The following is a 22,549-nucleotide window of genomic DNA, read 5'->3' on the forward strand; positions in this document are numbered from 1 at the left end:
GGGCCGGGCCGGCCCAGCCCCGCGGGCCGCTCCGCTCCGCAGCCCCGCCGCGATGTGGCTGGGCCCCGAGGAGGTGCTGCTGGCCGGCGCCTTGTGGGTCACCGAGCGCGCCAACCCCTTCTTCCTGCTCCAGCGCCGGCGGGGACACGGCAAAGGGGGCGGCCTCACGGGTGAGGCGCGGCGGGGCCACGGGGAGGCTCCGGCCCAGCCCGGGGTCCGTGAGCGCGGGGCGGGGGCTGGGAGGGCCCGGCGGGGGCAGAGAGGCGCGTTCCGCCCGTGTTCCCGCTGCTTCTCGCTGTGTGTGACCCCGAAGCCCCTCGGCTGCCGTGTCTGCCCCGGGGCCCGTGTCCGCTCCGTGCCGGGGCTGAGCCGGRGCTGCCRGCGSTCAGGCCCGGAGAGCTGCTGCCGGGGAGGACAAGTAACTGCCGGGGTGCCCGGGGATCGTCTTCTTCCCTTGTCAAAAATGGCTTCTCAGCTCTGCTCGCGTTGCCTTGAATTATTAAGATGGTTTATTTGCATATTTTTGWATGCATTTAAAAGATGTAGAGGATGACAAGCCGTGGTTTGTAATTGGTATCAGTATGGATGTTGTGCTGTGCATGGGCCGGGGCTGAAGCTGTGTGGGTGCAGCCCAAGGGAAAATACCCCTGTATGTGGGGGACAGCCGTGTTTGTGACATAAACTGCTAAAATAACGTGACTGTCACCAAGGCACAATGTTAACAACAACAACAAATCCTCTCACTTAAAAAATTTATGTGCAGATTGCTTTCAATTATGTGAATTACGAAAATATTCATTTTATTTTTGTGAATTACACACAGCCAGTGTCATGTATTAGCCCTGTTAAACAARCTAATTGCAGGAATGGCGCAGCTGATAAACATCCTCAGCATATTTCATCTTTTCACCATGTTCAAAATAATTTTGAACAGCTCTGATGTCACGTAACTTGTGCAGTTTTGTATATAGGCCTATACTTGTATTTTATCATTTACCAGGATTTTTCCAAGAAGAAATWATGCCTGATGCTATTCTGGTAACATTTAAACAGATGTGTTCCTGGTGGGTTGAAGCTTTGAGCTGTGTGTATTTTCTGAGCTAGTCAGTGAGAGTTGTGTTCAGAGCTCCTGCAGGTTAAAAGCCACGTGTCCTTAAAGAACTGTGCAGCTGCACAGTGACATCTCAGAGCTAGAGTGGAATATTCAGTTAAGCTGGAAAGGTGTTGAAGTTGCTGTCAGGCTCAAGTTCTTAAACATCTCATTACCAGTCTGTGTGTCAATATTTGACACATTCAGTATTGTCATAGAAAGGATTCAGAATTACCTTTTAATCCATATCCTGCCTAAAACTACACAAGAAAGCCAGACCCCAAACAGATCCTGCTGTGCTGGATACATAGGTGTTTGATTTAGGTTTGTCACATGGGCTTGCTGTGGATGATGTTTCTTGGAAGGACAATGAGTGGTAAATTCTTTATTTGTTAATTGCTGCATAGATAGCCAAGAGAGATAAGGGAGAGGAAGTGGCATGTTCCTTGATAAGGAATAAGATAGGGATAAGTGCACTTTGCACAGGCTGACCCARACCTTGAGAGCTGGGAATTGAGACTGGCCCTCCCACAAAGTCAGAGCTGAAGGAGCAACCATGCTCCCTCTCCAAGTTCTAATACTAGAAAACTTTTAATCATGAATGTGTTGCAAATTTAATTTTCATTACAGATGCTCATAGTGCATTGTCTAGAATAACAAAGCAAAGCATCATCCTAGATACTTGATTTATCTAATTGAAATTAAGACTTAATTGAAGTAAATGGATTTGCTTTACAAAATCTGGTCTGTCAGCATTTACTCTGGAAGTTTCTCCTTTCTTATTTAACATCATATAAAAATATTTTGACTTCTGCATTACCAAAGTTTGAGTCGCTGACATCTTTGTTTGATCAAAATACTTTTGGAAACATCCCTGAAAGCTGCGAGCACCAGTTTTTCTAGATCTGCTTGATTCCATTTGCCAAGTTATCTTACCTATTGTCAGCATTGGTGTTGTTGAGAAAACTCAGTGTTGAAAACCCTTGTGTTTTTTAACTTGGTAGGCTTAAAAGTCACTGTTAGCAACAGAAACCCCACAGAGGAAAATACATTTCACTTTCATTAGAAAACTCTCCTAGGAAGATGGAGAATTATATGTAATGAGGTTTAGTAGGCATTCAGTTGTCATTTAAACTTCATCCATTACCAGTAGGACAGGCTGCTGTTGGTTTTTAGGTAATTTACCTTCAGTGACTGGATATGGATCTCCATTTTCTGAACTAAGTGCCACAGCTCTTCCATCACAGCTCTTCACARTCGGTGAACATCAGTGTTTTTCTGTAGTTACTTTACCCAGTTCTTTGTTTTGGTATTACATTGCTGTAATTTCTCTCCCTTTGCCTCTTAGGTCTCCTTGTGGGAACGTTAGACGTGGTTTTGGATTCCAGTGCCAGAGTTGCCCCATACCGGATTCTGCACCAGACTCAGGACTCTCAAGTGTACTGGGCAGTGGCCTGTGGTATGTGACTCTTTTTGGGGACTGGATTTGAGCTATTCTCTTGTCTTTTTGGTTCAGATGACTAGTTATCCCACTAGTATCCTGTGACTGCTTGGGAAACTTGTGAGAACTTCTGATGGTGTAGTGGAAGATTCCAGACATGACAAAACTTCTCAGTGTTAAACTGTAATTGAGGAACTTGAAGCTCTGCAAAAGCTTCTGTTTCTGCAGATGTTAGGAATTTTYTTTCTTCCAAGATGTACCTGTTTGCAGAGTTGTAGTGAAATTGTTCAGAGAATAAACCTGTCTTGGTGTTGGTGGTGAGTGTTATGCTCCTGCTTACCAGGAGTGTGGCGCAAGATGGGAACATGTAATGTTGTTCAAGGTGCCTGAGGTTCTTTGGGAAGTCTCTTTACTGTGTTGATCCGGTTTAATTTTTTCTGTTATTTCTGGCCTGGAATAGATGTGTATATTAATCTGTAAAATGTATTAGAATATTTTTTTTTAACATCAAGGATCCTTGGCCTCTTTTACTTGTAACTACTGTTTTAGAATATCATAATGCAACCATCTGACTCCTGTTGGTGAACCTTGATTAAAGCTTTACATCCTAATGCTCGCTAAAGAGGAAATATCTCCAGACATATTTGTTAGACTAGCTTAGTTTATAGTAAGAATCTTCACTTCTCACTTTGTGGTGGAGACGTAAAGTCTGATTATGAAGGAATCATTTGCTAAGCCCACAGAGGCTGATGTCTTGTTTTTCCTGTTCCCACCTTCTACCCAGGCAACCAACACAATATTCTCCCTTGCAGACCTACTTACATTCTGCAGAGGAGATGTTTAAATGTTGCTGTGTTTCACAGACTCAGGTTCCCTTTTGAGGAGAGTGGAGGCAGAGAATCAGAAAGACAGAAAACAAAATGGCAGGTCAGGAACTTCATAGGAAAAGGAGAATATGTAGTGCAGATCTGTAATTTTATGGTATATTGACACTCAATGAGTRTGTTTTTTTTGTGCAATTTCAGGAGTGTTGTAGTTGATACCCTCTGTGTCTTAGTAACTTTTAAGCAATGCAGCCTGTAAAAGCGAGATGGGGTGGGKAACACCCAAATGGAATTTGATAAATTATTCCACTGGAGTAAATAGCTGTCTTCATCCAAAGTAGTTTTTTATCATATTTGGTTCTCATTCTGCTGTCAAAGTAAGAATACTGGTATTCCTTGAAAGTTATAAAATTTATACAGCTCTCTAATTGGAAAATGAAAATGCTTTATTTACAAACTACTGTGTGTAAATACTAGTGTGCTGCAATCTGGTCACACATGCAGCTTCAGCCCTTCAGCATTTTGTTCTTATCACCCTTCTTTTAGGAATTGYGGACTTTTACTCCTTCATGTATGTCATTCTAATGTTGTTCTTACAAAGATGTCAGTTATTGAGGCCAGGCTTATTTTAGCAATTTGTCTTCTGTCACTTGGTAAGAGATGCAGCCCATGAAACAAAATGCAACGCACACTTTATTCCACTGCTGTTGGTGCTGAACCTGTGGGTTTTTTTCACAGCCAGAGCATCCTGTAATTGATAAGTCTGTGCCCTTAGAATATACCCAAAATGCATTACTCAAAATCATTTATGCTTAAGAAACATTGTCAGATGCTTTGGTAGAAGTCAAGTTAACTTGTACACAGAGGCAGCAGAACAAACTTTTGTTGTTGTGCACATTGGGCCCTAGACAAACCGAAATTCATATCCCTGCAGTCCTTTCAGACAGGACAGCTTATTTGCTTCTAGTKTTGTTCTCAGATTAGCTGGCATAGGATTTTTATGGTTTGGTGTACAGCTACAAATACGTGAAGACGATTTCATGGCTGAAAGCTGCCTTTCAGGGAGCTGTTTGTGTCATTTGTTTTTCTTCTTTTCCATCATTAACCACACAGAGTGGTAAAATGTACTCACAGAGAAACTGAGTAGTGGCAGGCATGCTGTTGACATTTTTAGATATTATCCCACTGCATACGTATGAAACTAGAAGGTAAATGTACTGAAATGTGGCAAAGAGAAACTTAAAAATGTCTTTGACTTGCATTAAAAAATACMTTTGACTTGCATTTTGTCTTATTTTAACAATGTTTCTTGTTAAAAAAAGGAACTTTTTTATCTCTTCTGCGTTTTTTCCCTGTCTACAATACAGTGATAGCTGTCAACAGAGAGGAGGAAAAGACAAATATTTGAAATAATTAATGGAAATTAAGGCAACTTTTTAAAGAAAAATTCTTTTTAATTGGTAACAGAGTGGACCTCATTTTTGTGAACTGTTGTAGACTATGGTTCAAGACAACTGTTTGCTAGAAAGTTTGCTGAGAAGTTTTTATTTAAAAAACAGAGAACTTTCTGACATAAATATTTTTGTTTGGAATTGTATGCTCCCTGCTAACCATTGCCTCTGGGAAATGGAACCTCTTTGTAGATGTAAAAAATCCAGTTCTGAAATTCTAAGGCTCTTGTGGTAGTTCATTATTTTTGTTCTAGAATACCAGTAATTAAGAGTGCTTCTTGACCGGAACATAGGAATTCTTTTTGTCTGGGAAAAAGGCTGTGTTTGGTGTGCATTGGCCAACAGCATGATCTGTTGGTCGTGTCCTCGTTATGCTTGSTGACAGTGGAGATGTTTATTAGAACCATAACATTGGTGTATAYTAAATATCCTTGACATGTACACAGTTGGTGTGTGTGATTTATCCTAATCACTGTTTAGTAATTACTAGTTTCTTGCTGTGAACTTGGAGGAAAAAAAAACCTTGTTCTAATTTTTTTTTTTCTTTGCTCTTGCCATCATCTTTCTCCTCTTTAACTAGGATCATCTCGTAAAGAGATCACAAAGCATTGGGAATGGCTGGAGAATAACTTACTGCAGACACTGTCCATCTTTGACAATGAAGAAGATATCACCACCTTTGTCAAGGGCAAGATACATGTGAGTGACATGTTTCCCTAAAGGACTTACAGATCCTGAGAAGGAATGGAGCGATGGTTTTAAGATTTTTTTTTACTCTTTTCGATCATATATAAGTATGAAAGTGAGAACACTGAACAAATATATTTGAAGGGGGAGGGTTATGAGCAGTAGGTTTCAAGGAGCAGCCTGCTTAGGATGTTCCTCCTAATCAAAATATAATACCTCTTTAAAATTCTTGCCAGTTATGCCTTTGATGCAGGGAGAATGTTTAACAAGGGTTCATCTAGCGAGAAGRAGGAGAAAGAATTCTAGTTTGCAAGCAGTGTACTTACCCTTGCCATAGTGGTCTGAAAGGCACCTGAGTTGTAAGGTAACTGCACCCCAACTGCCACTGACTTTGGACTGAGGTGTCTGCTTGGTTGTGCAGTTAATGCACTTCAGATTGCCAGCGCACAAATCCTCCTGATCAGAAACTTAGAAATACAGTTCTTGATTAATCAGCAGAAAGTTGCATCTTTTTCAGCTCTCCTGTCAGATTCTTTGTATTTTCTATATGTGTCTGTGCATGAGAGGGATTGTTGTGATTTGTTTTTCTTTCTGGCCAGTCAAGAGCTGACAGACTGCACAGTTCTGCCCTTCCTGGCAGATGATCTTCTTCCCGTTGAAGAAGCATGTGTGCATGTGAAAAGAGAACTCAATTCTCCTGCAGGGTCTTCCAAGTGTTTCCAGGCCAGCCATGAGGAACTCAGTCAAAYCTTAAACATGAATGCTTGTGGCATGTGTTCAGGAGTAGATCCCAGGCTCCCACAGTATCTGACTGCCCTTTCTGCATGTCTTTGCTGTTTGACATGACAGAAGGACTGACAACTGCCATGTCCTGTTCCTTTGTGCCTTCCGGATTGCCGCAGTGACCCTTTGCTTTGTACTTTATTTCTGTCAGCAGGCACATTCACTTCCATTTCTTCTCTCTCCTCCCATATCCTTTCAGGGCATTATTGCGGAGGAGAACAAGAATGAGCAGCCCCAGAGTGAAGAGGATCCAGGTAAATTCAAAGAGGCTGAACTGAAGATGCGGAAGCAGTTTGGGATGCCCGAGGTGGAGAAGTTGGTCAATTATTATTCCTGCAGCTATTGGAAGGGACGTGTCCCCAGGCAGGGCTGGCTGTACCTCACTGTCAACCACCTTTGTTTCTACTCCTTCCTGCTGGGCAAAGAGGGTGAGTTATGAGCTTGCAAGTGGTTTTTCTGTCATCTCCCATGATCTTTTTGATGCAATTGATCTTTTGTGTGGACTCATTTTTAAGCTGACAGATCTTTTTCTTTTTAGGAATCCTTGAGCTCTCTGTGGCTCAGCATATAGATCAGTTCTTGCGCTCATTGGCACTTCAGTGCTGTTTAGACTGAGTGCCTGAGTCATTTTTTAAAACATTTCTCAAGTTGTACATCTGTTTAACTCAAATTGGATTACTTTTTACAAGTTTTAGTCAGACTGGGTTAGAGAACCAAGCAGTATTTTTACCTTGGTGAGTTTTGTCTGAAACAGCTGCCAGGATCCAGTATTTACAAAGCTTGGACTCTTGAGTCCAAAGCTAAATTGCTGGAAAAAAGGAATGAAAAATTGAGTAATTGTAGTCGAAAGCATTTACTGGATGGGAGATAGTTCTTTTTGAACTGCATTATTTCTAGTCTAGTTAATCCCAAAGGTTATTTCCAAGTATTTTTGGAGAACTCAGTAAAAGTGTGAAGAAAAGAACTGTCCATGTGTGAGAGGGGGAAAAAATGCTGTTCCGCTGAGAGCTTGCAGGCTGCTTGACCTTAATTTCTGTTTGGTTGTTGTTTTACCTCWAAATTGTATTAACAGTATTTTTTAATTTTTCTTCTCAGTTACACTGGTGATTCAGTGGGTGGATGTAACCCAACTGGAAAAAAATGCTACAYTGCTGTTCCCTGAGTGCATTAAAGTAAGCACAAGGGACAGTGAACTCTATTTTTCCATGTTTCTCAACATCAATGAGACATTCAAGCTGATGGAGCAGTTGGCCAACATTGCGATGCGGCAGCTACTGGATAACGAGAGCTTCCTACAGGACAAGTCTCTCCCAAAGCCCAGGAGGCCTCTTAAGAACATCTCTGCATTAAAAAGGTATATGTTCCCAGCAGTGAGAAAAGAAGGTAGATAATAGGGGATTGTAAAAATAAATCTGCATTGTTTTGTAGCTCCCAGGTGCTTCTGGGGTTTTCTCCCTTTTGGGGCTGCATCACTTACTTCAGTCATTAGCCCTCTGCTTGTTTCTTTTTCCCCATCCYATCTTAGAGCTAAATTCACACACACCTTCGTGTCTTTCTCATGCGTGGCAAGGCACTATCGGAAGGAATTTTCATCTAGAAACTGCTAAAAATCCTATGTAAAAAAAAGAGAAAGAAGAAAATTACACCAGCCCTTTTGTCTGCAGTTAAAGATTTATAAAAAGTAACAGCTTTTTAGTGTAATAAATCCTCCCACTAAGGACTGTTCTCTGCAGTTTCAGGATCTGATGTAATGTTTCAGTTTTGCAGATGCACTTGCATATTTTATCTTGTATTGCAGGACATACCTTGTCAGGGAGGCATGTCTGAAGGCTGAAAGAGGAGTCAGAGGAGGGGTGGCATCTCAGTTAGAGAAAGGAATACTAAGAATACACAGCACAGTCTGAAGGTTGTGATTGGAATGAACATTTGACATTAGTGTTTTGAGTGGGTTTTTCTAGTGAGTAAGAAAGCTTCAGGGTACTACCCTTTACTTTTCCCCAGAGAYCTGGATGCTCGAGCCAAAAATGAGTGCTACCGTGCCACTTTCCGGTTGCCCAAGGATGAATGCCTGGATGGACATACAGATTGTACATTGTGGACACCATTCAACAAGATGCATATTCCTGGCCAGATGTTTGTTTCCAACAATTACATCTGTTTTGCCAGCCGGGCAGAAGAGGCCTGTCATCTCATCATTCCTCTCAGGGAGGTGAGGAATTCTTAGCTATATATTAAGACTGCAGGCCTGTCTTCTTCCTGTCCTTCTGCCTTCTGCTGTGCTTTATAGATAATGGAGACCCAAATGACCTTTATCTTTGTATTCTAGGTGACAATAGTTGAGAAAGCAGACAGTTCCAGTGTCTTGCCCAGCCCTCTGTCCATCAGCACTAAAAGTAAAATGACCTTCTTCTTTGCCAATCTGAAAGACCGAGATTTCTTGGTACAGAGGATCTCTGACTTCCTGCAGAGAACACCATCCAAGAAACCCTGTGGCATCGATAGGGAATGGAAGTGGAATGTGGCTGATCCCAGTAGTGAGGTACTAAGGAAATAGCTGGGAGGAACTTTTGTCAACTCTTCAGAGCAATGGTCCTTAGTGCTTGTCACCAGCCAGTGCTGTCTCTGTTAGGCCATGAGCAGAGGAGGGAGGCAGCCTGAGCTCAGWCATTTTCTGTTCTTTTGTCCAGGAGGTTCCAGAGCTGCCTTCCAGCAGCCCCCTGGCCATCAGCCCCACATCTGCTCTCGGCCATCGACCCATCAGCTTCTGTGCCGGGCAAGTGCCAACAGCCTCACAGGGACTGCTCAAACTCTTCAGGAGGAATTCTGAGGAGCTCTCTGGACCCAAAGGGGTAAATAATGTTTTAACATTTTAATATAAAACAATTAATTTGAAATACTTTGCGGTAGGTTGCAGATTTCCTGGCATGCTCTAAGGGTGAAAATACATTTTATTCCTGCTCAGTCTTGCAGTGTCACTGCTCTGTGTGTCATAGCAGTAACTTGACTGTCAGCTTACGCTGGACTGACATACCTGAGATACTAGACCAGAGGCTGAGAAATTAGTGTTACCAGTGTTCTGGAATGTGAATTCATGGCTGTGAAGATGACTTTTCTTCAGAGCAGGAAAACAGGGAACTGGTATCTCTGCTTGTTAGTTAATCATCATGATCCATGGTTCTGCTTGCATTTATGTGAAGATTTGCAAGGTGTAATTGTAAAGACTTTAAACAAGGTCAGAACTGATTCAGAACAGGGTAGATTAGTATATACACTCTTTTGTTCAACAGAAAGAAGAGAGGCTTTAAATGTCACAATGTATTTTTCCTGTAAAGTGCAGGCCTGAGTATACCCAGAAATCACCTGTCCTACAACATGAAAATACATTAGTCTCCTAAAATGGTCCTATCTGTTCCTGTGAAGGCAAAGGAGAAGATGAAGGAAGAGTCTTGGAACATTCATTTCTTTGAATATGGGCGAGGGATGTGTATGTACCGCACTGCCAAGACAAGGGAGCTGGTACAGAAAGGAATCCCAGAGAATCTGCGTGGAGAGCTGTGGCTCCTTTTCTCAGGTAGGATGTTGTGCTGCATATTTTGACGGTGGGAATAARCTTTCTACTCAAAGGAAAAAGCATGCATCCTAGCTCATTTCAGAAGAAATCAATGACACGTTAATACTTGTGGTGGCTTTCTTTATGACCTTAGTAGCTATTTGGTCTCTGTGTTTCAATGTTGGGGCCTAGACTCTTAACATGATTTGACAATGAGTTTGTTGCTATATTTTCACATCTGTTCGTAGTTCATGAGTTCATGCAGTGCTTCTCAGCTCCCTCATCTGTGAAACTGGGCATAAAATCTGTATTTCAAAGCACCAGAGGTAAAGCAATGTTTGTCATTTCAGGAGCTTGGAATGAGATGGTGACTCATCCTGGTTACTACGCAGATCTTGTGGAAAAGTCAATGGGAAGGTACAATCTTGCTACAGAGGAAATTGAAAGAGATCTGCACCGCTCCATGCCGGAACATCCTGCCTTCCAGAACGAGTTGGGAATTGCTGCCCTCCGGAGAGTCTTAACAGCTTATGCATTCAGAAATCCAACAATTGGGTACTGTCAGGTAAGAAAGAAATATTAGACCTGTTGGCCCTACACAGTGACCATGATTGACTTGGACTTTTCTGCAGTTTTTTGTTCAGTTTCAAGCTATTACTTCATGCTGTCTATGTAGCAGTGAGAAAGTAGGAAAAAAGTTCTRTTGCATCATCTCTTAAATACTCTTTGAACACAGCATTTAGACTTTTCACACTGCTGTTAGATGTAATGTCAGAGTCTTTACTAGTGTTCCTGCCAGAGCTTTTCAYAGTTCAGTAAAAACATCTGATTTCATTAAAAAGAGCAGTTAAATAAGTGATGTTGCACATGGACAGTTTATTGAAAATGAAGCCAGTTGCTGGTTTGTGAAACAACTTGTTGGAAGTTCAGGTTCATTTTTTTGTATTTCTGCGGTGGTTGTTCTGTTATGACCAAATTGTTAACAAAGATTTTTATGAAGACTTTGAAAATTATTCTTGGTCACATTGTTTACTGAAAATGTGTGACAGAAGGTCATCAAATTATTTGCTGCCTCACAGAGGAACTGAAAACAGGAAGAGAAATTGGCTTAAGATCATCCATTGACTCAGATACCAGTAGAAACTGGAAATACGATTCTTAGTAACAGTTTGCTGTATTCATGCTTGTAAAGTTTAGCTGGTCTGTAATAGCAGAGCTTTCATGGAGACCTCCATGTTTTTCCCCTGTACCTGTGTGTTTGCCGTGCTGGCTCCTAGGCCATGAACATTGTCACCTCAGTGCTGCTGCTGTACTGCAATGAGGAAGAGGCTTTCTGGCTCCTGGTGGCTTTGTGCGAGCGAATGTTGCCAGATTACTACAACACAAGAGTAGTAGGTGAGTCCTTGTCAGATGCCTGCTGCAGCCTGCATTTTCAGCTACGGTTGCACCAGTGTCTCCCAGGAATATTTTRCTGTTCAGAATTAATTAAATGGGATACATTTTGAAGATAATGAAGCACAACGCCATTCCTTTTAAAGTCKCAGGAATGTGACATAGGAAGAGACACTACAGGTTCCAAGGTGGTTGTACTACCTTGTAGTAACAAGGAAGATGAAGTCACTAAAGATTGCTATCAAGAKGGATCATTAGTAGTGAGGAGACATATTTAGTAAAAAATTACTGAGTTTTAGTTTTCCCCATCTGAATGATGTGTTAAATCTGTGGAACAGGCTCTCAGGAAAGGTTAGTGGAAGCACCACTTCATGGGCTTTTAAAGTTGGTCTGTATGAAAGAGTATAATTTGATATAAATACCATCATATCAGTAATCCTTCACCCGTCTAGTCACGGCAAATGTACAGGTGAATGGGAGATTCTGTGTCTGCATGCTCTGCAGTGTAGGAATAGTCTCTATCTAAATATGTTGGTTTTAYTGAAAACGGGGAAAAATTAAATAGATGTCTTAACTTTGGTTATRATATTCAGAGGCTTATATGAAATTAAGTGAACTCACACTGCTTTRCTTGATAATTGCTTGGCTTGATACCATGACACCACTGTTTTGAGTTCTACCATTGTTTTGTTTATCTGTTTCAGGCGCATTGGTGGACCAAGGCATCTTTGAAGAACTTACACGAGAGTATCTTCCACAGCTGTCAGAAAAGATGCAGGACCTGGGAGTGATTTCTACCATATCGCTTTCCTGGTTTCTCACACTCTTCCTGAGTGTAATGCCYTTTGAGAGTGCTGTGGTCATTGTCGACTGCTTTTTCTATGAGGGAATCAAGTTTATCCTGCAGGTGTCATTAGCCATACTCGATGCCAACATGGAGAAGTTATTACAGTGCTGTGATGAAGGTGAAGCCATGACTATTTTGGGCAGGTACCATTCACTGTTCTTATTTATAACAGAATACTAACAGTGCCCTTTTAGTCATCCTTTTTTTTGTACTTAATAGAGGTCACAGATAACACTCTAGGATGAAATTTGAGCTCCAGAGAGCTTTGCTATTGCTTTCTGCAACAGCTGAAATTGTTTGGTGGCTAACTGTGGAGGAATCCCATACTTCTGGGTTTGTTTTGCACCACAATGCATTCCTGCATCTCAGTTTGAATTTGAGCTCTTAAWGGTTGTTCATTTTAAGTTCAGACAATAATTCTGCTCTACTGTTTAGAACAGATTCTGGCAGGAGTCACCTTTCAGAAACATAGAACATTGTCAAGCAAATATCTCCCAACTCTAGTAAATACAAGACTTTCTTGTTTGAAATGGTATTCTCTTCTGTGTGCAGCAAGATCTTACACTTTAAAGTCGAAAAGAGTAGATACCCCAAAACCAGGCTGCAAATCAATTTTACTCAAGGTATATTGAGGGTAGCATTGCAGGTTACATGGGAAAAATTAAATTTTCCTTTCTGTGATAACAGAAAAGTTGGGAGTAAGGTTATTTGGGATGTTATTTCTTTTTTCTGGACGCTAACCCTGGAATCTTGCATCTGTTCTCCTTTTTGCTCACAGATATTTGGACAATGTAGTTAACAGACAGAGTGTCTCTCCCCCTATTCCCCACTTGCATGCACTACTGACCAGTGGAGATGAGCCCCCMCTTGAAATTGATATCTTTGAACTCATCAAAACTTCTTATGAGGTAAGGTTCTGGCTTAGTTTTTGCCCAAGAGATTTTTTTCTCTACTAACATCCCATTTTATACCTTGTGCAGCCAGAATTTGAGYGGTGTTCATAGCTTGAGGTGCTTAAGGAGTGCAGGCTGAAGCCATTGTTCCACCTGCTTGGTAYGAATAGAACCTGACACTTGACTATTGCAGATTACAGAGTCTGCCTAACACCAGAGGGACTAAAATGAAAATTGCAAATAAGTAAAAAGTTRCAGACTAGAGATGTCTTCCTACTTTGGCAGAAAAGTCTCCATTATTTACCTGTATATAGGATTGTCAGTGCTAGGGATTTGAGGGAAATTCAGAGTAAAAATTGTGGTTTGTAGAAACCTGGAAGCATCCCAAGTCACAGGCATAGCAATCCTCTTCTGTGATCCACATTAGAGTAGTAGGAAGGTGACCCCAGAATGGTGCCAGTGCTGTTGAAATATCTCTGCACTGGTGGAGRTGTTCCTTATTATTTGTACTGAGAACAAACACATAAGAAATTTGATCCTGAATGATGGAAAGAAAGTAGGTGAAAGAACTGGTGTTTGGCAGTTCTTCTCTGCTAAGTGTGGGATCATTTCCCACTTTATCTCCTGTTTTTCACCCCATCCMCTTCTGGCTGTTTACAATCAGGCAACTGTCATTTTCCTGGATATTRTGTTTGCTTCTTCAGATCTTCCATCTCTGTAGGTTCTTGGTTTCTTTTTACAAAAGAACATCACTGAACTCATATTACTTGTCTGACCGAGTCAGTAGAAAAGCCTTTTGACTTTGATGTTTCCAATTAATTGTCATGGGGGGTCCTCAGAGGCAAAAAAAAACAAGGCTGGAAGGAATGACAACCTGTTTATTCTCTTATCTCTGCCACAGTACAGGACCTGTATTTCTATCAGTCCTGACAGATCCTTTTTCAGATTTTCTGTACGGGCCTCTGATGTTGGATTGCTCATGAAATCTGAATTACTTCTCTTGCAGGACAGGGGTGAATAGGGAATAGAGGTCAAGTTTTTTCTCATCTTGTTGCTGGTAAAAGGCTTCYAGTGGGTTTAGGTCATCTCTGAGGGGATAGTACACTTGTTAAAGAATGTGTAATTGAAGATGTGTTGTTCTCTCATGAGGTGATGTTGCTGACCTGGTCTGATTCTTTTCTTATAGAAATTCAGCAATCTGAAGGCAGATGACATTGAACAAATGCGTTTCAAACAAAGGCTGAAAGTGATTCAGTCTCTGGAGGATACAGCCAAGAAGAGTGTGGTATGTGACTCCCATACTCCCATAGATTGAATGAGCTACCAAATGGCACATTCATGGAAAATGTTTTGCTCTGAGCATCAAGAAACTTTGTGATGTAACAGAYGAAGCTTTAAGTGACTGAAAGGATGATTAAATGAGATGTTGGGCATGGAGGGAGATAAAAAACACCTGTAGGCCTTGGTGCAGTCTCCACTGCCTAGTGCTRCCTGTTTTGCTGCTTGCCTAAAATGTTTGAGAGAAGCTTGCTAGATAATTATTTTAGTGCTATTTAGGAAGTGCATTAGGGAATTTTACGGRAGGCCTCATGGTCAAAGGGGACTGTCCATATTTATTGCCATTATCTCCCATGTCCTAGGTGGAGAATCTCATCACAGTGTTTATTTYACTGTTGTTCTTTAATGCATCCAAATCAAACATTTGAAGATAAAAACGAGAGAGGGGCAACACAGTCTGCTCTGTCAGCTCTGCACAAACAGGAAATAAATAGAGTGAACTACTGAAAACGTCAGCAGTTTCTGCTTGACTGCCGACTGTCTTGCTTATTGGTTTCCTGGGGTATTAGAATGGTGATGTTTTCSTTCCCATTCTGTGTCATATCTGCTTGCAGTTGTTTTCTTCTCTCTGCTACATAGATTTTTCAGTGAGTTGAATTTAAGTTTTCTACCTTCAAAATATATTGTACACTCTTATTTTATCTGTAACTACAGGTCCGAGCTGTGTCTGGTGACATTGGTTTCTCTATGGAAGAACTAGAAGAGCTCTATGTAGTGTTCAAGGTAAGAAGTAGTGTTCAAGGTAAGAAGCCTTCCTTGAGAGTGAGGAAGAATGTTGTGACAGAGTACAAACAGCAAAGTAAGTTGAAAGGGAAGCAATGAATTTGCTTTGATTCTTAATGTGACCTATCAGAAACTGATGTGGCATTCTGTTACACATGGTGCCAAGGACTGGCCCTATTACTATCTGATTATTTTAAWTTTTTTTCTCCCAAAGGTGGCCAAACCACATTTGAATGATACTTACTCAGAAAGAAACAGCGGAGTCAATGGAATGTTACATAGCACTGAGAACAGGGAGCTAGGACTGAGTGTGCCTCAACTTTTATTCTCAAGTTTTCCATTGGCCTCATCTGTAATTGTGATGAGGTTACTTAAGGGCTTTATCTCTTTTTGTCAGCATATATATTTTTAAAAGAATGGTATTATGCAACTTCATTAACCAGAGTCATTTGTGGAACTCATTTGCACTATGCTGTAGACTCAGAAAAAGAGGCTTAGTTCTAAAACCTGCGTGTTCCCTTTACAGTAAATCCTGAAGATCATTTTGTTAAAACCTGAAACCATGTTTTGTATTTTTCACTTTAAATTGTTCTTTGTGTTTTCCCTGAAATCCCTGTCTCTTCCTTAATTTCATATTATTTTGTAGTGAGTAGGAATAACAAGGGAGATAGCTTGTTTCCTGAAACATCTCTACTTTGCTTCCTCAAAGCTATTCTTGAGCTGTACCAGTCTCCACTCCTGTGGTGCAGCATAATCTTCCCTGTTAATCCTTTTCCTCCAAAGGCCAAGTACCTGATGAGCTGTTACTGGGGGAATAACCGTGCAGCCGCTGCCCGCCGGGACCAGAGCTTGCCCTACCTGGAGCAGTATCGCATAGACATGGAGCAGTTCAAGGAGCTGTTCATCAGCCTCACCCCCTGGTCCTGTGGGGCACACACCCCTGTGCTGGCAGGGCGCCTCTTCCGCCTCCTGGATGAGAACAGGGATTCTCTCATCAACTTCAAGGAGTTYGTGACAGGAATGAGTAAGTGTTGTTTTTGCAGAAAACAGAATGCTGCAAAGATCTGTCTGTCCTTTTCCAAGAAGAGACCTAAAAGGAGATAATGGTGTGCACACTGTCACGAGGGGAGGGTGACAGGAAGCCTCAAGCTGGAYAAAGTATGCCTTTTTGGTGTGGATTTCATTATTCTGCACAAACTTTGAGCATGGGGATTCATTCTGGTTTGAACCTGTGAGCAGAGGGTGATTCTTAATCATTAAAATGTTATTTTTCTTTCCAGGTGGGATGTACCATGGTGACCTCACTGAAAAACTCAAAGTACTCTACAAGCTGCACCTGCCTCCTGGTGAGTGACTGCTTCTGTACACTGCTATCGAACATGGGCTGCTCTGACATCTGACAATTGGTGTGGCGTGCCTCATGAGTTTTGCTAATTAAGGGGGTCATACTGCTGTTTAATTAGCTCAGAGATCTTAACATTTGCTTATCTGTCAATACAGCTCTGAATCCAGAGGAGACAGAGTCTGCTTTGGAGGCCACAAGTTACTTCACAGAGGATGTGACAACAGAAGGTAATGCAACACTGCTGCCTTTACCTCTCAGTTAGGCAGGAGTTGCAGCATAGATCCATGTGYTGTGATCGGTGATTTTGTGCAAGGCATGGTCTCGTGCTGGCAGTGTGTTAAGATTGCCAGTGTGTTTGAGTTCACTGTCTTTGTTGCTTGATGGGGAAGAAGTCTGGAGCTAAAACTCCTCGGTGCCCATTCCATGCAGGATACAGCATGCTCAGAGGCATGGGCACAGACTGCTGAGGAAGAGMAGTATGCTTTCACCAGCCCATCTCCCACTGTGATTTAGGTTTTTCATGCAAGTCTCATTGTCTCTCTTCTTGTTTTTGTTTTCTTCTCCGTGTCTTTGTCTGACCTTTTCTTCTGTTTTATCTGGGATGTTGTCCCCTCAACCCCTTTTTCTGCTGCTCAAGTATCTCCTTTTGTCTCAGAGCTGGATATCTGCCTGCACTGTGAGTCTCAAGGTCAGTCCATGGATTATGTGCATGCATTGAGCATGGCTATGGTGCTGATACCATCTGCCAGCCCAGTGTGCTGATGTAAATACTCTGAAATTATTGTTGCTACTCCTCTCTCATGACATTCTCGCTTTTAATAAAGGGCTGTAAGTAATTAAATATCATTCAGTGTATTCTGCCTATTGTGTTTCAGCCTTGGTCAAAAGAGGTTTTGTCTGGCTTCTTTCAGTGGAATTCATCTCATCCTAGAAACTGGTRGTCAAAAAGATACTCAGAACAGAGTGGGGGGGTGCTAGGCTTGCTGGCCTGGGTAGGGATTCCTGGGCCTACTCCACARTCTTCCAGTTTAAAGGAATGAGGATGCATGCCATTGAATTACTGAACTGTTGGTAGACTATTTTACTGCATTTCTTAAAATACAACATTAGGGATTGTCAGATAAGAGGTCAAAGTATGTCAGTCATGCTAAACATTTACTGAAAYACAACGATGCTCAAAAAATTTGAGTAAGTACAGCTGCAGTTTGGTGCTAGGTGGCTGATTTAACAGTCTGAATTGAGCCAAGACTTCTATTTGCTCTAGTGCCTATGTATGGAACCAGAAGTGAAATTCATTAAGTTAGACTGCAGATTGCTCCCAAAATGTTGATTCAGGCAGCGAATAATGGGGAATGTAGGCATTAGTCATATATGTGCTCAGTAGTGGTTTGGGTTTTTTCCATTCATTATCTTGCTTTGGATAACTGAACATCCTTGTCTTTAAGCCATCACATAGCTTTGCTGTCTTTCATATATGTATTTTCACACTTTTTTCTAAAACCTCTGCCCTTTCCCTCAGCTCTTCAACTCACTTTTGAGTGTGCTCTTTATCCAGCTCATTCCATCAGCCTCTTGCTTCCATCCTGTTCTGTTCACTCCTCTAAAAATGATATGGGAGTGTGAGATCTAACTTCTATTAAACATACTCCTCTGTAATTGTAACTTGTATATTGAGTTTTCTTAAGTTATTTGTGTGTTATATTGCTGAAAATCAGCTATTAATTGTTCTATGATTCCATAATTTTTTAGAAACCCAAGAAGATAAAGGAAGGAGAAATGAGAATGGTCCAGAAAAAGGTAATTTCATCAACAGTAGACCACATTCTAATCACATCTCTCTCATATTATGAACTGTTCATTGTCTGMCACTGATCAAGGAGATCTTATAAAATGTCCATAATGACAGAGGTAAAGAAGTAGGTGAACTGGGAAATAAGTCTCCTTTGTGCCTTAGTGCTGCTACTCTTAAACATACCAAGATCACAGCATTTGTAAATCATGTTGGGTAAGTTGTCAACTCAGAGTTCATCTGTGAGAAGTCACGCTGATGCAGCGCTGTTAAATTTTTTGCTCTACTGAGCTGGATCAGATAAACCAGCAGAAAACAAYGCAGCCTTCCTGGTAGATGCTTTCCTGGGCCATCAATGAACCTCCTTCAAGCCTGATTTTTGCTGGCTCAGCATTCACTTTTCAAGTCTGAAACTATAAAGCACCTGACTAATGGCTTGTTCTTGCCTTGCAGAGGAGARAGGTACTAGTCCACAGGACTACAGATACTACCTAAGAATGTGGGCCAAGGAAAAAGAGTCCAAGAAAGAAACCATTAAAGATCTCCCCAAAATGAGCCAGGTAAGAAAGGGATATGAAGGTTTCCAGTTGGATCACTGACAGCTTAGTGGAATTCTGCAGTATGTACAGCCATTGTGCCAGCATGTTCAGTCCTTGTCTGTAGCTTTCCCTGCTGTTCTGGTCTGGTGAGCTTTAGAACCTCTAATTCCTCTGTTGAATTCTGTTGAATTCTGCATTGGATATGAACAAACTGCTTTGTATCAACCAATGAAATGCAATGGATTCACTCTGCCTTGCAGACCAATTTGTCCTATAAGAACTGCACTCTGTGTTTTCCCTCTGGAGCTGAATGTTTCAAATATGCCATCAGTCACAGAAACTGGTTCAGCTTTTGTGGTTTTGCATTGCCTCAAGTTACAGCTGCATGGCAGAGAGTGAAGAATGTGGTTACAGAAGAGAGTCAGATGACTGGTGTGATCTTTTCTGTCTCTAATTTCCTTTATGGGTGCTACTTAARCCAGTTCAGAAATGCTTAGAAGCTGACCACAGAAGAGTAGCAGAATAGAAGTAAAATTTCAGGTTTTCTTAGCATTAGTGAATATGTGACTACTCTGTTCATCTTTCAGCAGAAAACCCACCACTATTAAATTGCCAGCTGTGTCTCAATTTAGCCACATGAGAGAGGGGGTAGTTTGCCTATGTCAGACTGTTCTGAATCAGTGCATTAAGTTGCCACTTGGTGGGGAGGCAAATAAACAGTGAGTCATTTGAGATAGTGCCTGTTGCTTCATCTGCTACTGACAACTTTTTTTGGTCTTTCTCTTTTAAAGGAACAGTTCATAGAGTTATGCAAAACCCTTTACAACATGTTCAGTGAGGACCCTGTGGAGCAGGAGCTGTACCATGCCATTGCCACTGTGGCCAGTCTCCTTCTGCGGATTGGGGAAGTYGGAAAAAAATTCTCCAACAGGCCCACAAGGAAGTCAGAGGACTGCAAAGCAAACAGCACCCAAGATCCTGTGAGTGAAGAGGAGTCACCARCATCTGAACAGAGTCAGAATTCAGCAGTGGAGCAGCAACCTCAGGCTGACCATGAGGACAAAGCCAGCATTGATGCTCAGCCAGAAAAAACACAGCCAGAAAACCAAACTCTAGGAGATGGGTCAGGGGAAGGACAAGGCTCTCCTTTACAGCTGCTATCAGATGATGAAACCAAAGATGACATGTCCATGTCTTCCTACTCCATGGTCAGCACGGGCTCCCTACAGTGCGAAGACATTGCGGACGACACGGTGCTGGTTGGCTGTGAAGGCAGCAGTGCAGCTGCCAGGTATGGCAGCACCATTGACACTGACTGGTCCATCTCCTTCGAGCAGATCTTGGCCTCCATGCTGACAGAAACAGCCCTTGTAAACTACTTTGAGAAAAAGGTCAACATTCTCCAGAAGATCAAGGATCAGAAGAAGGTAGAGAGGCAGTTCAGTTCATCCAGTGACTATGAGCTTTCCTCCGTGTCAGGGTGACCTCAAGAAAGCAGGAGTTGTCTTTGGGAGATAAAACAGGAAGATAGTGTGGCAGATGGCAGGATGGTTTGGTATTTTCTGTTTGGGGTTTTTTTTTGTTTATTCAGAGACCAGTAACTACACAATTACAATAGAATCCAATTGATAAGGGGCTTCTGACAGTGACTCTTTTGTGTAGGTGCTTCTTTGGCTTCTCTGGCTGAGAGAATTAGATTTACATTCTTGAGAGCCATTAGAACCTAATAGCCCCTGACATATAGAATTACCACCATAAATTATGCATGTCTGCCTTTTGCTATCTTTTATTTCAGTGAAGTTTTATTTCAGACAGTAGCTGCTCCTTGCCTGCCCTTGTTTGCTGATGGTTCCTGGGTAACTTTGCACAGCAGATGCAGCCTGGCTTGAAATAATGCTCACCTCTGGCTGCCAGTCCGAGAGCTAATGCAGTGTAGTCAAGTAGGACTCTGACCTATAAATAATCTTGTAAGTTCTTGTAAGCTGTTCTGTGACTCAGCAGCTATAAAGCAAGTGTGCCCYGCTGCTCCCAGCACTGTAAGATCTAAACAGAGACAATGCTCAGATCTGCAGGTTTCTTTCACATGTGATTTGGCATTTTCACAGTGTACGATCACTTACTCTCTATTTCAGATTTCAGGAGTTTTCAGGCRAGCATGATTTTCTAGTATTTTCTTTTTTGGTCCTTTGAAAACCATTGGTTTTAGTTTGTCTGGAATGCCACAAGCTCCTTCAGTGCAGAATTAATAGAGTCAGTCAGTGGGCTCATGATGGTTAAAATGAGGGAATAAGTTCCTAAAATAGAAGTCAATGAATCAGCCTCAGCATTCCAGGGCAGTGGCATGCTGGTCTGCTGGACTTTCCCTGTTGGTACATTCACTTTTTATCGCTGATTGCCTGATCTTCCTAGCTGGTGATGGGTCCAGTTTCTTGGAGAACCCCTGAGAATACTCTGATCAGTCAGCCCTCACAAATGCTTGGGGCAGGAAATTGTGCAGGAGCATTGTGCCACCCACTGCTGCTCACAGTGTCCTTTCTTGAGAGTATAGCAATGGATGTGCTCTTAAAAACTACACATCCAAAGGGATTTGTTCMTAAAGGGGAGGAATTCAGAGCAGCGTGTCTCTGCCATCCGCCCCTTAWGCAAAATCTCCATACCAGATCTCATTCCAGTTAGAGACAAAGTAACTGAGAGACTGAGTGGTCTTTTAAATCAGCGAAAACCAGAGGAAACTGTGAGTTGCCTTTCTGGTRGCAGAGTGTGTTCTCCAAGAAGGAGAAGTAATGCTGTTACTACAGGTGAACTCATCTCAGCAGGGAGGCAGTGGTCTTTATGGGGCAGGGCAACAGACGCTGYTGCTTGGCCAGAGCAGACCTTGAARGCAAGGTTTGATCCAGCTTTTGGCTGGCACTTGGGATCTAAAGGTAGGAAGGACACATGGGTGGATGTTCCCATTTAACACTACTCAGTGTGCTTCTCAGAGTTAATTCATCCTCATGACATTTTCAGTCTGTATTCACAGCTGGTACATATTTCTTATTTCTCTGCCTCCTCTGTCCTGTATCACTGGAGAGCAGCCAATAGTAAAACTGCTTTTACTAATTATTCAGTAATTTATTGTAATTTTTTTAAGTACAAATAATACATGTGATTTTACACTGTCTGTCGTATCTGTCATGTATTCAATAAATGAATCAGAATCCTATAGGTTATTTGGCTGTCTTTTATTTCTGTCTGAGCTCATGGAATACCACTCATTCTTTATCCAGTTACCAGAAAGAGTGGACTTAGTGTGACTGCGCTGGGTGTTTTCTTCTTCTTTTTTTCTTTCCTTTTTTCTTCATATTGTTCTCTTTTCTCCTTTTTCTTTTTTTTCCTTTACTCTTTTCTATTTTTTCCCTCTTTGCCCTCCCCCTTTTTTTTCTTATTACTCTGTATACTTTGTGTATAACACAGACAGGTACATCTGCAGGTAGGTACATCCTGACCGCTGACGATGCAGACCCCAAGTTAACGGGTTAAACCTGTGCCGCCGCCTGCGGGCGCTGCGGGGCGCGGCCTCGTCAAGGGAGCTCCGGCCGGTGCGTGATGTGGCTGTTTTGTGAGAGGGGAGAGCCCGTCCCGCTGCCGGTGATACTGCCCGGTGTCGCTGCCGTGTCCTGGTGTCAGTACCCGGTCCCGGTGTCCGTGTCCGGTCCCGTTGCGCGGTGTCGCTGCCCGGTGTCAGTGCCCGGTCCCGGTGTCAGTGTCCAGTCCCGTTGCCCGGTGTCGCTGCCCGGTGTCAGTGCTCGGTCCCGTTGCCCGATCTCATTGCCCGCTCCCGTTGCCCGCTGTCGCTGCCCGGTCCCGTTTCCCGA

The 22,549-nt window shown here is 42.2% G+C and overlaps 1 protein-coding gene across 2 annotated transcripts; it reads left to right on the forward strand.

Annotated features, from left to right (window-relative positions):
* Positions 1-7: 7 nt before the first annotated feature.
* On the forward strand, positions 8-21,917 carry TBC1D9B (TBC1 domain family member 9B). Of its 2 annotated transcripts, XM_057376029.1 has the most exons (22): positions 8-170; positions 2,439-2,549; positions 5,387-5,505; positions 6,476-6,704; positions 7,372-7,630; positions 8,278-8,485; positions 8,603-8,815; positions 8,964-9,125; positions 9,697-9,847; positions 10,177-10,391; positions 11,104-11,221; positions 11,923-12,208; positions 12,844-12,973; positions 14,145-14,243; positions 14,951-15,019; positions 15,803-16,043; positions 16,300-16,365; positions 16,520-16,591; positions 17,002-17,052; positions 18,114-18,161; positions 18,607-18,713; positions 19,484-21,917. In XM_057376029.1, exons 1-22 carry the CDS (start codon positions 53-55, stop codon positions 20,174-20,176), a joined length of 3,765 nt encoding a protein of 1,254 aa, XP_057232012.1. In that variant the 5' UTR covers positions 8-52; the 3' UTR covers positions 20,177-21,917. The 2 variants fall into 2 exon arrangements, with proteins under 2 accessions (XP_057232012.1, XP_057232011.1); XM_057376028.1 differs by lacking the exon at positions 17,002-17,052 and having other exon boundaries at positions 19,484-21,916.
* Positions 21,918-22,549: the final 632 nt, after the last annotated feature.

Source organism: Malurus melanocephalus, unplaced genomic scaffold (genome assembly GCF_030028575.1).
Source record: "Malurus melanocephalus ecotype Western Australia unplaced genomic scaffold, MMel_1.1 scaffold_269, whole genome shotgun sequence".
Lineage (NCBI taxonomy): Eukaryota > Metazoa > Chordata > Aves > Passeriformes > Maluridae > Malurus > Malurus melanocephalus.